This window comes from Cardiocondyla obscurior, linkage group LG03 (assembly GCF_019399895.1).
Source record: "Cardiocondyla obscurior isolate alpha-2009 linkage group LG03, Cobs3.1, whole genome shotgun sequence".
Taxonomy (NCBI): Eukaryota; Metazoa; Arthropoda; class Insecta; order Hymenoptera; family Formicidae; genus Cardiocondyla; species Cardiocondyla obscurior.
Window position 1 is genome coordinate 3,230,206 of NC_091866.1, and position 13,581 is coordinate 3,243,786.

At 39.2% G+C, this 13,581-nt stretch overlaps 1 protein-coding gene across 2 annotated transcripts in view; it reads right to left on the minus strand.

Annotated features, from left to right (window-relative positions):
* Pkc53e (Protein C kinase 53E) overlaps window positions 1–13,581 on the minus strand; it is a 46,215-nt gene that overhangs the window by 15,583 nt on the left and 17,051 nt on the right. The window contains exons 2-4 of one of the 2 annotated variants that reach the window (XM_070654039.1): window positions 6,791–6,822; window positions 6,614–6,696; window positions 1,972–2,083 (exon numbers count right to left, since the gene is read on the minus strand). In XM_070654039.1, coding sequence (XP_070510140.1) covers window positions 1,972–2,083; window positions 6,614–6,696; window positions 6,791–6,822 — 227 coding nt within the window. The remainder of the gene's footprint in view (window positions 1–1,971; window positions 2,084–6,613; window positions 6,697–6,790; window positions 6,823–13,581) is intronic. The other variant, XM_070654040.1, reaches the window with a different exon arrangement.

Consider the following 13,581-nt stretch of genomic DNA (forward strand, 5'->3'; position numbering starts at 1 on the left):
GAATAACCTTTTCACCGCTCTGAATTACGTATACATAAGTCGTACATTTAATTTGAAAATAATAAATCCGATTGAGAGCTCAACAGTTACGTGACAAGAAATTGTTATCCTTTAACAAGAAAGTGAAACTTCATTGAACGGTATAACGAACGGTTCGTACCCAATCGAGTCCGAAATTAAGCTAACGATAAATCCTCGGGCAATATGAAGAAATCGATAGTTCACGGGGAGAAAATAAGATGCGCGCATCGAGGGAGACGCGAGTGTCGCGAGCTGCCAATAAAGGACTTCAAAGATTTCAATAAACAAATTGAAATATCTCTTAAGTACATAAAAAGTTGCGTTACAGCGGAGTATAGACAAAGAGAAAGAGACTGGGGGGAGGGGGGAAAAAAAAAAGTAAACGAAGAGTGACGTCAACGACTTATGGAAACACTGAAGAATCACATCGAGAATGTACAGCGGAAATCACATCAAGAAAATACAGCAGAAAAGTGCACTTTTGTGCGGTGCAACGGTGGAAACTCGGTGACGTTGAAAAAGACACAGAGTGGTAAAAAGATCATCGGTCTGCATGCGCCTGAGTAAAGTAAGAAAGAAAAGTAGACAGATCTCTTTCCACAGACACGTTAAAGAGACCAAAAACAAAATTTTCCTATACTTAATTCGATCTTTTCAATATTATTTCCGATAACATTTACGAGTTGTCGAGGCAGCTTCCTCCCTTCAGAGCTAATTTTCTTTTTAAACGTTAATCGATTTAATTTATTTAATTCGCTCATTAAATTGAATGTCCAGCTATCTTTCTTCTTAGGCGTGCGCAGAGTTCTGTGTGATCCATCATGCACACGCAACAGACACGCACACATTTATACGCGTCGTGAACAAATCGCGCAACAGACATTGCTCAGAGATGCAAGCCGACGGTCCCTTGTCGGATAATCTGTTTTCTTTCTACATTGAAATTGTACGAGTATTATTTACAACTTTGACAGGGGGAACGGAAAGAAATTTTATCGAGAATATATGTACACCCTGCCCGTCAAAGGACAAGAAGAGAACGAAAATGAAGCGGGACGTTAAGATGGTCGATCGCACCTTTCGCCTACGCCTCGCTTCTTCCTTTTTCTTTGCCGGATTTTACAATAACTATTTTAATTACGTTCACGCGCGAGCTTTCTTTTCTTTTCTCCTTGTCCTTTCTCGCGACGTGGCGAGTCCACCGTGCATCCCCCTTTCACAATGCACAATTGTTATGCAAGGTATACGTAATAATTCACACATGGCACATCATACGCGCGCACATATACGCAGCCGCATGTGAATCATGACCCCCGCTGACAAGGAGACGCAGTTAATGCGCACAAAAGCTACCTAACAGAGTGTACAATGTCAGTGCAAAATCCACGCCGGAGGATACGGTATACATAATTAAAAGCGCCGCTAATCGCATTAGCAAATACATCGGAACGCGAGCGAACAGGGAGGACGATCATCCGCCGCGGCGTTCATCTGCGATCGTTGTTAACGCGATTAATCGGATTTTACGTCATCCACCTGTGAGAGCAGGCGAAGATACGTAGAACTGCTATATAATATTTACAGCGAATTATTTACAGAGAAGATAGAGAGAGACAGAGAGAGAGAGAGAGAGACAGAGAGCAAGAGATAGACCAAGAAAACACTATACAGGAGTACAATACGAAGATAAAGCAACACCACGCCGGGCCAAGAAAACAGAAAGAAAAAGAAAAACGTGTAGCTAGTGTACTGTACATCGTGTTAATGCATATATGTCTATATGTACAATATATGCTAGATGGTAGGTGTATGCATGTGTGATTGTATGTGCATGTACCTCGCGATAGTACGCGAGAATCGTATCTCTGAGTGGATCGTGTGCTCGTGTCTGAGTTGTGCCGTTTAACTTTACATCGGTATACGTTTTCTTTTTCGTTCGTCATATGATACCTTGGCATTTCATGCCCTGGTGGAAGACACCATAGAGTAGACTACCGCAGTGGTCACAGAAGGTAGGGCTGTTGTACGTGTGTTGCTTGAATTGGTGCTTCGTCCGCGTGTCCTGCGTTATTACACCATTACACCGTGCACACACACACGCAGACTCTCGGATTTAATGACGGGCGAGAAGAAAGGAAATTCATGATTATGCCGAAGATGTAAATGATTAATGGTAGGAATTAATCGGCCGTGAATCGCTGGATTTCCCCGGTTAAATTCAAGCGTAATGCGATTGTTTATAACAATGTCTGTTAGAGGTTTTTACGTTATGCTAGAACGCATCTGTATGCAGAAATGTTGAAACGTAAGATTTAAGAATAGTATTTGAAATGAAAAGAATAAGATTTGCAACTGCGTTAAAATAAATTTTAGCAGAACGAAGCGTTATTCTTCAAGTTTAAAAGATCAGTCTTTTAAGGTCCGTTAAACTTCCTTCGAGCTCTAAAAATTTTCCCATAAGGAGAAGTTTTCTAATTTAGTTTATTCTTGCCTCGGAGTATTACTTTGAAAATGTCGTAACATGTCGGCGAGCTTTTTAAAGTTAGGCGATTGAACATATATTTCTTTGACTTCCCGTTAATCATTGTTGTTACGTTAACGGTCACGCTCGCCGACTGACAATAAACAAGACTGAAAACAGTCGTTGCACTATTTTCTTAATTATTTTTTACAGCCAATTTGTAGACATTGAACAAAAAAAAAATAAAAAAAATAAAAATAAAAATAAAAAAATATAAAAAAAAATAAAATAAAATAAAAATTAGCAAAAGCCGTACCATTGTACTGTACTACCAACTCGTTTAAATATTTTTCGCAGTTGTGATATAACGTTACGCAACGATGCGGTCTTAAATCTAAATAGAATCAAGCAACCTGCAACCAGCGTTCCCGACAACTTCCCGAGCCCGGCTAGTGCCGCTGTTTCCTAGATAACGTTCGAGGGTAGGATAGCGGAAATCGAAACAAGCTCGCAGGAAGTTTCGTGGGGTTTAGCGGTTCGTCGTGAATCCGGCATGTAACCGGTGCATTAAGCCTTCCGGTGCTTCTGGTCATCGCGGAAACGGGTGCCTCCGTTTCGCCAGGCGAGAAGTTTCGCTGGCCGAGGCGTAAACTCAATTAGTCGTTCCTCGGTACCTTATTATTTGTAAACCACCTTGCTAGAAATTACGCTGTTCGCTACCGCGATATCGTTAAACGGAAAGCAACAAACGCTGGTCCCGCTTTCAGCCGATAAAAACACAAAGTGGAAACTGAGAAACGTAAATTGATAACCGTGATAGTCGCGGGGCTTACGTTGAAGAAGGTGCCCTTCGTTAATTAATAAAACGATAAATCTAGAAATAGTTTGCTATTCGATAAATAATTACTGTAAATAAATTAACGTCGTATTACTTAAGACATTTCTATTGCGTAATAATATCGATTCTTGCTGTAACGTGAAAATTTCGAATACGCCAGAAATTTCCTAAAACCATCGTGCAAAGTATCTAACTTAGAAAAAAAAAAAAAAATTAATTATAAATAAACAATAAATCGAAATCTGTTTCTCCAATGTAAATAAAAATATAAATGCAAAAGATGCGATTCAAGAGTACGCATTGTCCGGATAGATATTTTCAAGGTAATAACACATATCGCGGAACGTCAATGCACCAAATTATTCAACGAAATTAATAATACGTATCGCCGGAAAATACCTTGTGCGGTTATACTTCGTGGTATGTTAATACGCGACTTTCTGTACACAGAAAGAGTAAAGAAAAGGGGGCCATCCGCGGCTCGCTCACACGCGCGTGCTTTTTCTTCTTTGTCATAGCCCGTGTTCAACAATGAAAATGCATTATGCGCCTTATACGGGGAAATCCATGATCGCCGATATTTGCGCGGATCAATAAACGCGGAAAGGATTACCTCTGAAGCGCAGAAGCATGAAGGGAGAGGTAGGACAAGAAGTCAGCGGCCAGAATCAAAGGAAAGCTAGGCGAAGATTCTCGATTAATTCATTGGAAATTCCCAAGGATAAATGAAACTCTTTTCTTTTTTTTTTTTTTCCCCCCGGCACGGCTAGGGAAGAACGTTCGCGGCTCGAATATCGAGAGCCGTCTCGATATTATCCTTAAAAGCTTCACGATTGTCCGACGCGGCATTCGAGTATCGTTCCGGGTCGACGTTCTCCGCTATAGGGGAGAAAACGTTATTTAACCCTACGTTAACAGTTTACTTTTTTCCTCTAATATCAATATTGTCATTTGAAACTTTGCCACTGTGAAGCTAAAATAACTGCGCCGTTAAAGTCGAGCTTGAATTGAAAATGCGACGTTATACCCCCGTAACTCGTATCCGTGCAAAGTAGAAAGGTACGATTTATTATCAGAAAATTTTTATCGACTTCCCGAGTCGTCGGACGATAAAGAGGAAGTAACTCTAGCTTAACGAGGGGGAAATTGTTTCGAGCCGGAAACGCTTTGCCCTCTCAAAGCGGCGAGAGCGCATCGGGAACAATATCCCAATGTATTTGGTCGCTTCGGTGATCGTTGCGCGGACGTGGTTATAAGCGTGGTTTAACGAAGCGCAAAAGGACGCGGTGGCTTAGGCCAAAAGGCAGTGAGCGCGGTGCGAGACAAATATAAAAGAAGAACGTACAGCTTCCTTAGCTCCCGAGGGGTATGGTTGTTTCTCCTGTTCCTTTCTTTTTCCCCCGGCCAAGGGATTTTCTTATCTCATTATCCTCTTATCTCACGGCGTTCCGATCTCGTTAACGCGTTGCTCCTTTAAGCGACATTAAGTCCTGTCAGCCGAAAGAGATAAAAAAAGATACAACAGCTACCCCGGTGTTTTGCGATAAGAGTCACTCTCGCGGAAATATTGCCCCCATCATCGCAGCGGTGGTGAAAATTCGGAGAACGGTGTAATAAAACACTCGATCCTGCGATATTTTTGCCCGCGATATAATAAATCGTAATTGCGCGTATAAACATACTATCGTAATAATCCAGAAGCGAGCTCCTTTTTCTAATTTTACAAATCAATCGATTCTCACGTACGAGTAAAATTTTCCCGCAAGCGACCGCGTACGCGTCGCAATTTTCGAAAGGTGCCGATAGATAGATATTCGTCCGCCTAATTGGTCCGCTTCTTGGTAATGCACGACGGGTTAAGTAAAGGCTATCCTCTTACGGGCAGATTGACTGAACGAATTACTGATGCGCGTTAGGTATGCGTTATTATTATCCATTTACAAGGTGACGGCGGCGCGCGATTAATCGCAGCCTTCGAAAATGACCTCGATATTGATTATATATGCTACCGCCCTTCCCCAACCCTTTAGCACCTTACGACGATGGGACAGTGGACGACGTTTCACACGCGTTTAGCTAGCGGCCGTGCGGCAGCCAATTAGTACACACTCAGATGAACGCCACGCTTGTGAAACGCCGTCACGTACCTCATTCTCCTACGTTCACACGCGGAACTTAACTCTCTTTTGCGGTTCGAACTAACGTAATGAAAATTCCACCGCCGTGTACACGCATTCCTTTTTCCTTTATTTTATCACTGTCGCTCGAATGTAGTTCAAGGGTCGCCGCAATATACAAAGAATTTCAAGTTCCATTAACTCCGACTATATTTCATTTAATTAGCAAACTTTTCGTCAGCCACATAAATGTTAATTAATGGATAAAATAAGATAACTCGAGAGTCAAGAATTTATGAAGCTATCGACGTTAAACCGTCGTGTGTGATTTTCATCTCTTCCCATTTAAAAGAAACAAATTTGATTTAAAGCAAGATCTTTATCGCGCGGAAAATACATCATCATCTATCACGCGCCAAAAATCTTTAGTGACGTTATTTTATTTAAATGACGTGTTAATATTTGATGTATCGACAAACGTTTCCCTTTTTTTTCTACTTTTTTTTTATGAAACCTTCCCTAACTTCTTGAAAATCAAAAACCCATGATGTCAAGCTACCTGCCTACTCGAAACGCGGAGCTTTAAAAGCTGACGTATCAAACAGTTATTTGACTCTACTAGCCAGCTTGACCAGCCCCCCTCAAGCTACTCTCGGCGACCTATTTCCAGTAAAGAAACTTTTCAGTAAAGATACATTTCTGATATCTTGACTCGTCCGCGAAACTATCGTTAGTCCAAAAATAATATAAATTACCAAAAATAGCTCTCGCGTAAATTTTTTCATAAAGAATAAAAAATGATTAAAATAAGAAAAAGAGAAAATAATTGTAGCGCAATTTATAAGTAATCTATCGTTATTATTTATAATACGTCATTATCATTATCAAAGTCTATTACAACGTCGTCATCGTATCATCGCATCGTTAAGTCTTAGTATACCGTCGTTATTACCAAAGTGTAATACGTCTTACTGTTATCAATGTACCAAAGACTTGACTTTTACGGCAAATATACTTTATGTAAAACCTTCGAAAGTCCTCAAAAGTTCATATTAGAAAGCTCATAAGAGAGACCTTGGCCGGGAATAAAAAAGAAAGAAAAGGCAGGATAGTCCGCGCGCTAAGGTTGTGAAGGGAAGGGACAAATTCGGCTTTAAATATAATATCGATACTCACGTCCGAGTCGGCTCCTTTATCAGCTCCCGGGCACGTGAAGGTCACGTATTCGTGACATCGCTTGTGAACGACGAAACTACAGACTGAAACACAAGCAGAACGGTGTCCCTAGTTTTCCTCCGCAAGGCATACCACGGGCAAATAGCAGACCCGACGAGATCGGTCTGACCTTCTTACCTTGGCACTGATATCCCTGTTTCCCGAAGCCCCTGTAACAGCAAACAGAATAAATTCGTCAGCGGGTATCTTATACAAGCAAAGAAGAGTCAATCGCATAAATAACTGGCTAACAATCCACGTTTATAAACATTCGAAAGTATCTAGACATTTTTGTCAATTTGAACAAGCTGATACATCTCACGATAATTCAAAGTCATCTCAGAACTAAAGTTAGTAATTATTGTGCAATTAGAGAGCGCGTTAAAGAAGATTAATTGAAAATATCATATAATATATAATCATATCATATAATATAATTTAATAATACGTCGTTTGAATGCAACAGATCGGTGTAGGATGCTTATAGCTGCCTCTCAGATTAATAATAAAAACTGAAATAAAGCGAGAATTATATTCGCGATTAGAGGCGAAATTTGGCGCAGCGGTCATAAAGTACAATGTAATTTTCGTTTCGCGAATTCTCGGCAGAGCAGTAATTGCATGAGCGATTTATGTTCGTAGGTGAGGTTCGCGTGATCGTCGTCGGTTTTGCCAAAATAATTTCAACATCGTCCAAGTGGTTCGAATTAAGCGCAGTTAGTAGGTAATGCGTGACGCAATACTTATGGCATTGCGCACAGCAATGAAATTATAAGTGGTGCTCGCTAGTTAATCACGAATTATATTTGTACTCTGCGATTAATTCTGAAAACTCCCACTTTCGAAAAGTGCACAAGGGTTGTCACCGACGTCATCCCATGGATTATAAAGATAATAAATTTAAACAGATGGTAGCGGCAAAAGGGAAAAGAACATTATAATTATTCCCTCGATTCTGAAGATGCTTACCGATATTTTTAATTCTTTGAAGGTTAATATTATATGTAAGATACGCGTTTCCCCTTGGCATCTTTCTGATAAACATATAAATCTCCCTTTTTTAACATAAGAATTATCTTCAAAGTATTAAAAAATGTAAATTAAAAAAAAAAAAAAAAAGCCAGCAAAAGGAAATTAAATTTCTACGATATTGAAAAAGAAATTTTTATAAATATCTAAGTAAAAATTAATTTTTGGGTTATAAATTTGAATATATCTAAAAATAAAAATATATTTTAAAAAAAATCAAATTGTGTAATTAATATACTTTGTACTTTTTATATATTTTTTTCAGTCTTTCTTTTTCAGTTGAACTCTTCGATTAATTTAATATCTTAATCGACTGAGCTTTTGCGATATTAATAGTCACATCGTGCGGTGGTGTAAGTAATCCATTTCTGTCGCTACCATCGTGCTCGTTAATTAGCGCAAGCATCCTTTCACGTAAATACGGTTATTAAGAGTTGAGCTCTTCTAAAATTTAATAGCGCATTTGCTACGTCAAAGTGTCTAGAACGGACAACAAAGCAAAGATAAGTAGTGCGGAAAGGTTCGTGCGAGAGTTTACGAATGAGAATTCCCTTCTCATCCTATACGACAGTTCCCTAATCTACGTCGGTACAGAACGAAGCTTCTATGGGCGGTGCCAGCTACGGATTAACTCTCCTGGCGAAACTTCGACGAACGGATTCTTGAAATGACGACTTTTATCATTACAAAAGTTCTTTTCTCCGTCTTTCGAGATCGACTAGTCCCGTGACTCATTGATACGAAAGCAAGGCCCTATTTTCCCGATCGCCAAATCACGAGGATTCTAAACTTCCTGCAAACCTCGAAAACAGTTACCTCACGTCGCGAGAGAAACGGCATTTTAATGACACTTCACGTCCCTTGTTAATTCCTCCCCGATCGCTTCGACATTTGTTCGGAATTCCATTTTCTTCGTCGATCTCGCGCGACTTCCATGAATATAATCACTTACTGCAATTTCACCTATCGAGAGCATTGTGAAACGCATCATTTTGAAATTAAGGATTTTCTAATTGCGTGATTTTTGTAAAACGTATAAAGATACAAATTTTATTCTGGATCGTAGAATATCAACTTCGTACGCTTTGAGTGGTGCATATTTTTATGCGACAGCGAGACACACGCTTCTATGTTACGTGCTATACAATATGCGCAAATATTGACGGTGTCAAGTAGACGCGCTAGTCACCTGGTTCTCCAAGTTCAATTTTTCGTTTAAAAAGCTCTGCGTGCAAACTGATTACATCGTTATATATATGCATATATGTTGCAACGTCAAATATTATACATTACGGTTCGACGTAATAACGTTATCAATTAAAATCTCGTCATCGACTAAATTAAGTACTTTCAAAATGCAACGTCAAACTTAATTTATATGCAAAATATTTATTTCAGAAAAAAACTCCCTCAAAAAAAAAAAAAAAAAAAAAAAAAACATTTTCGGCCACGTGATCCCCAGCAGCACAGATTTCCTGATTAAGTAAAAATCACTTTGATTCTCTTTCTAGATGTATGCGATGCTGTTAATTAAATGCCTTAATAAATAAATTAAGTAAAATCTCGATATGCGTTACGTCAAAATTTATCGGGGCTTCCCTCCTCTCGTTATTATTACGAACGTAATGTTCGGAACAACGATGTAATAAAGTTACGTCGCTAATCAAAGTTAGTTAACCTTTAAGTCATCCACAAAACGCGCACGAAATTGAAACAGCCGCGGATGTATTTCGCGACGAGGGATTTATATTAAACTCGCACACCCGCGCGTTTTGTAAATTGCGAATCATCGCGCGTTCGTTATTTGCTCGATTCCAGGTTGCATGCAAGCGCGTCCCGTGCACACACGGATGCAATTAACAGCCAGGAGAATATCGTTCCTACATTCAACTAGAAGCCTTTAATTACGCGGACGAGCTGCGAATCGAAAAATGTTTGATCGAGCAACGACTGGACGCGGCAAATGTGATAAATCGAATCGGCGAGGAACGCTGCTGAGTGACGTCGAAAGCGAGTCTTTTTTTCAAGCAGGGCATCTTCCACTGCCATCATTCGCTGCTTGGGAAATATCCGTAATTTCTTCGCTGCCTACCCCCGTACACGCAAATTCCTTTACGAAATCAAATTGATTAAATTCTAACGGAGCTTCTTTTTTCTTGCGACGCTCGTAAAATTATTTAAACGATCATTCAAAGTGCACTTTGACGGACCTAGTCATCGTTGGCCTATCCAATTAAATCGTATCTCGACTAAAATTGAATCACGCAAATATAGTAAATTAAAAAGAAAAAAAAATCTAGTCATCCTTCGTGAATTTATAAACGCACGCAAGGTCTCTTTGCATTTTCTGCATCGATTTTCTTCACGGGAAGTATAAGGTACAAAAAGGAAATAAAGAAAAGAGATAGTCAAAAAAAAAAGTCACAAAGAGTGCTACGATACTTCTTTGATTTTTTTTTTTTTTTTATAAAGAATCGATGCTGATAATTCGAACGTGGCAGCCTTTCTCCATTCGGACAAAAAAACTATGACTCGTGGGAAATAGCTGAAGAGCAGTAGAATCGCCAGGAGGAAATTAATCGAGGAATCACGAGAAATGGACAGCGAATCGGTTGAATCACCCGGAAAAAAATTCACTCTGGGTCGTACAATAACGATTCAGTACACAAAGCATCTTCGGCTGACTGTCGTTTCAATTGAATCTTCGGTTACCTCTGATTTTCACGCCGTGTAACTATTCCAATAAAGTTAACTGGATTTTAACTCTTCTACATTTTTTTTTATTTTCCCTTCCTACTTTTCTCCCTGGACAAATTTATTTTTAAGAAGTTAACTCCGGTATGTCGCCAGAAAAATTATACGTATTTACTCGTTGTAACAGAGTTTAAAATACGAAATATATATTTATTTTTTTTATAACACCAGCTACGAATTTAGGTATATATTTTATGGCATAATAAATACTTTAAGCATCTCTTGCTCCTTTAAATATACGTAATTAAAATTTATATTTAAGCATCAATTATATTTAATTCTTTAGAAAGATTACGAAAGCTACAAATAATTCATCTAATCGACGGGTACCATATTCACCAATTATAGGTTCGTAATATTACCGAAAATAATATTCGTCATATAAATTCTTTTACAGCGCGCTCACCTTCGTGCAGAACAAAACAAAGCTCGGTCGGGCGACCTCACGCGACTACGAGATCATGACTCCCGCATTCCTTTACCAGTGATATAACGGTACGCAGAAAAGCTGTACGGAATAATAAAAATAAAGCAAATATTTTCTCTCGCGGCACAAAGTGAGAAACGATTAACAGTGCAGAAAAACGGCACTGATCAAGGAACGATAAAACGTTTACATTTCTTTTTTCTTCTTTATTTAATAAAGACTATTGTTTCTTCTGCGTAAGCTGATCGATGATTAATTTTAGTGCTGTCGGCCGCAGATTTTCCGCGATCAGGTCGTACGCGTTTATCGCATTACTGCTGCGTAGCGGGCGAGCGATAAGCAGAAACTCATGGCGCGGGACGACATCGTTCCTTACGGGCATGATGCCTACTTTATTTCTACTCCCGTGCCGCCGTCAGCGACAGACCGGGCCATGTGTGCGTATCGCGCGCGCGGTCCCGGCCGATTACGCAACGATTACCGACCTACGACACTCGCGGGACCTACGACAATAATCTCGGCGGCGTACGTTGCTCGCGCGCGCGGCAGTGCACCGGCTATTGCTACGCGCAAAGATTATCTCACGTACCGGATCTTTATACGCGCCAAAAAATAATTAAACTTTATATTATATTTAAGTATATATTTATAGTATACGTACATACTTGATTCGATATTAATTAAGCGAAATTTTCAAACAGGATTTAAATCTGAATTACGAAAAATTCTACGCGGCGTGTTCGGAAGAGCAAATTTTAAATATGCCATTTTTTATTTTTTCATAATTTTTTTCGGGAAAGCACGTTTCGAAATCTCGGAGAGTACATCATGTTTCGCAAACTTCGCAGTCTGCCCATTTCGATAGATGGATCGGACGTTACGAGCCGCTCATGGAAATAATTCGATAAAGTCATCGTGGAAAATGTGTGGACAAAATCCGTGGTAAATCGCGATCGGATGTTGCCTGCGATGCAACAATTGCACCGATGAATACGGAAGCTCCTAAAATTCATTGCACGCGCGGGTTTATTTCGGCCCACGTTCCATATCGCGGGCGCAATTATTCCCGGACATTTATTAATGACGTCGTTAATGACACGTAACGCGACGAGGGTCCGTTATAAAAAGAATCGTTCACGTCGATTGACGGTTTGCTGACAACGAATTGCCAACGAAAGCACTCTCTCTACGAAGTGACGCCGGACATGGTACTTGCAGCGAGAATAAATAAATCTCGCATTGACGCTGCACCCCACTAACGGTTAAACGACCTCGTAAGCATCTATCCGAAGCTACAAAGAACTCTTTTTCTCGAACACGTCTATTAATCTAAGCTAAGTATGTGCCAAAATAGCACTTGGCCGAGATCGGTCAAGCAGTTTGATCTCCAACATTCGTTACGTGTTCCAACGACATTAAATGAAGAGCATTAAAAAGATACCGATCTGCTGTAAATAAGCTGTCATTAAAAACCTATTAATTTCATTCCTACTAATTAAGTTTCGGATCGTATAATTCCTCGATTTTCTTATTAAAGACAAAATATTGTAAACGTGACGAACGTTAGTAACGATAAAGTTGACGTGTATACACTTTCTGTAAAAACTATTAATTCTCTCTGTCTCTCTCTCTCTTTTTTTTTGTCGTATTGATGTTATTGTTTTTGATTGTTATGGAAATGACATATATTATAAATGCATGTCCAGTACACGTTCTAAATGTCGCTCTCGTTCGCGTCAGAGAGATATATATGGTAAGTCAAAACGTCTACTAGACAGTATAACAGACGAATAGTTTGGCCGCTCGCCAGACACTCTCGGCAATTATCCGGTACCCATTTCTCGCCGTTGGATACACGACACAATAGAGGATAAAAAGAGAAAATAGAGACGTAGCGATCTCACATCTTTCACAGTTGTGAGGTAAAAATAACTGCGCTTTCGTCGCACTAATACAAAGTAAATGAACCAACCCGTGGCGATTCAATTCTTTTGATGATTTAAGTACCTGAGTTAAAGAGATGCAAGCTTTAAAAAAAAATCACAAAAAAAAAAAAAAAAAAAAAAAAAAAAAGAAAAAAACTTTAAGGGACCTAAATTAATTTTAATTCCGTTTCTCAAATCTAAATTCCACGTGCTAATTGCGGACACTTATATTAAAGTACCTTTGACATCTAAAAACAATTTTCGAAAAAGGAGAACAAGATGAAATAAGCGACAAAGTCGGCAAAGAGAGGATTCCAATTAATAGAACTCTGTGCCGAGTCCCGCTTTTTCGCCGGTTCCGTGAATCTTGATAATTAGAAGGCGAGGTGCGGTGGTTAATAGACACGATAATAAGAAATTAATTGCCGACCGATATGTGAGATAATGATTATAATATTTAAATCCTGAAATGCGAGCGCTTTTTTCTAATTCTTTTGCGGCGTATAATACGATCTTGATTAAAAGTATATTCTTTATTTATATTAATATTATAGTTTCAAAAGTTTTATATATAGAAAGAAGGAGAGAGCGAAAGAAAGAAAGAGAGAAAGGGAGAGAAAGAAAGAGGAAAAGGGAAAAAAGGTGATTATCAGTAGCGCTCAAGTTATATTTAGCCATTACATAGAGTACTGCAGACACAAAGTGACCCAGTTGCATATATTAAAAGTATCGCGCACTTTGAAAAATGTGTTTCGCAGAAAATGGCGTTTCTCTGGTCCACGCAAAAATTAATT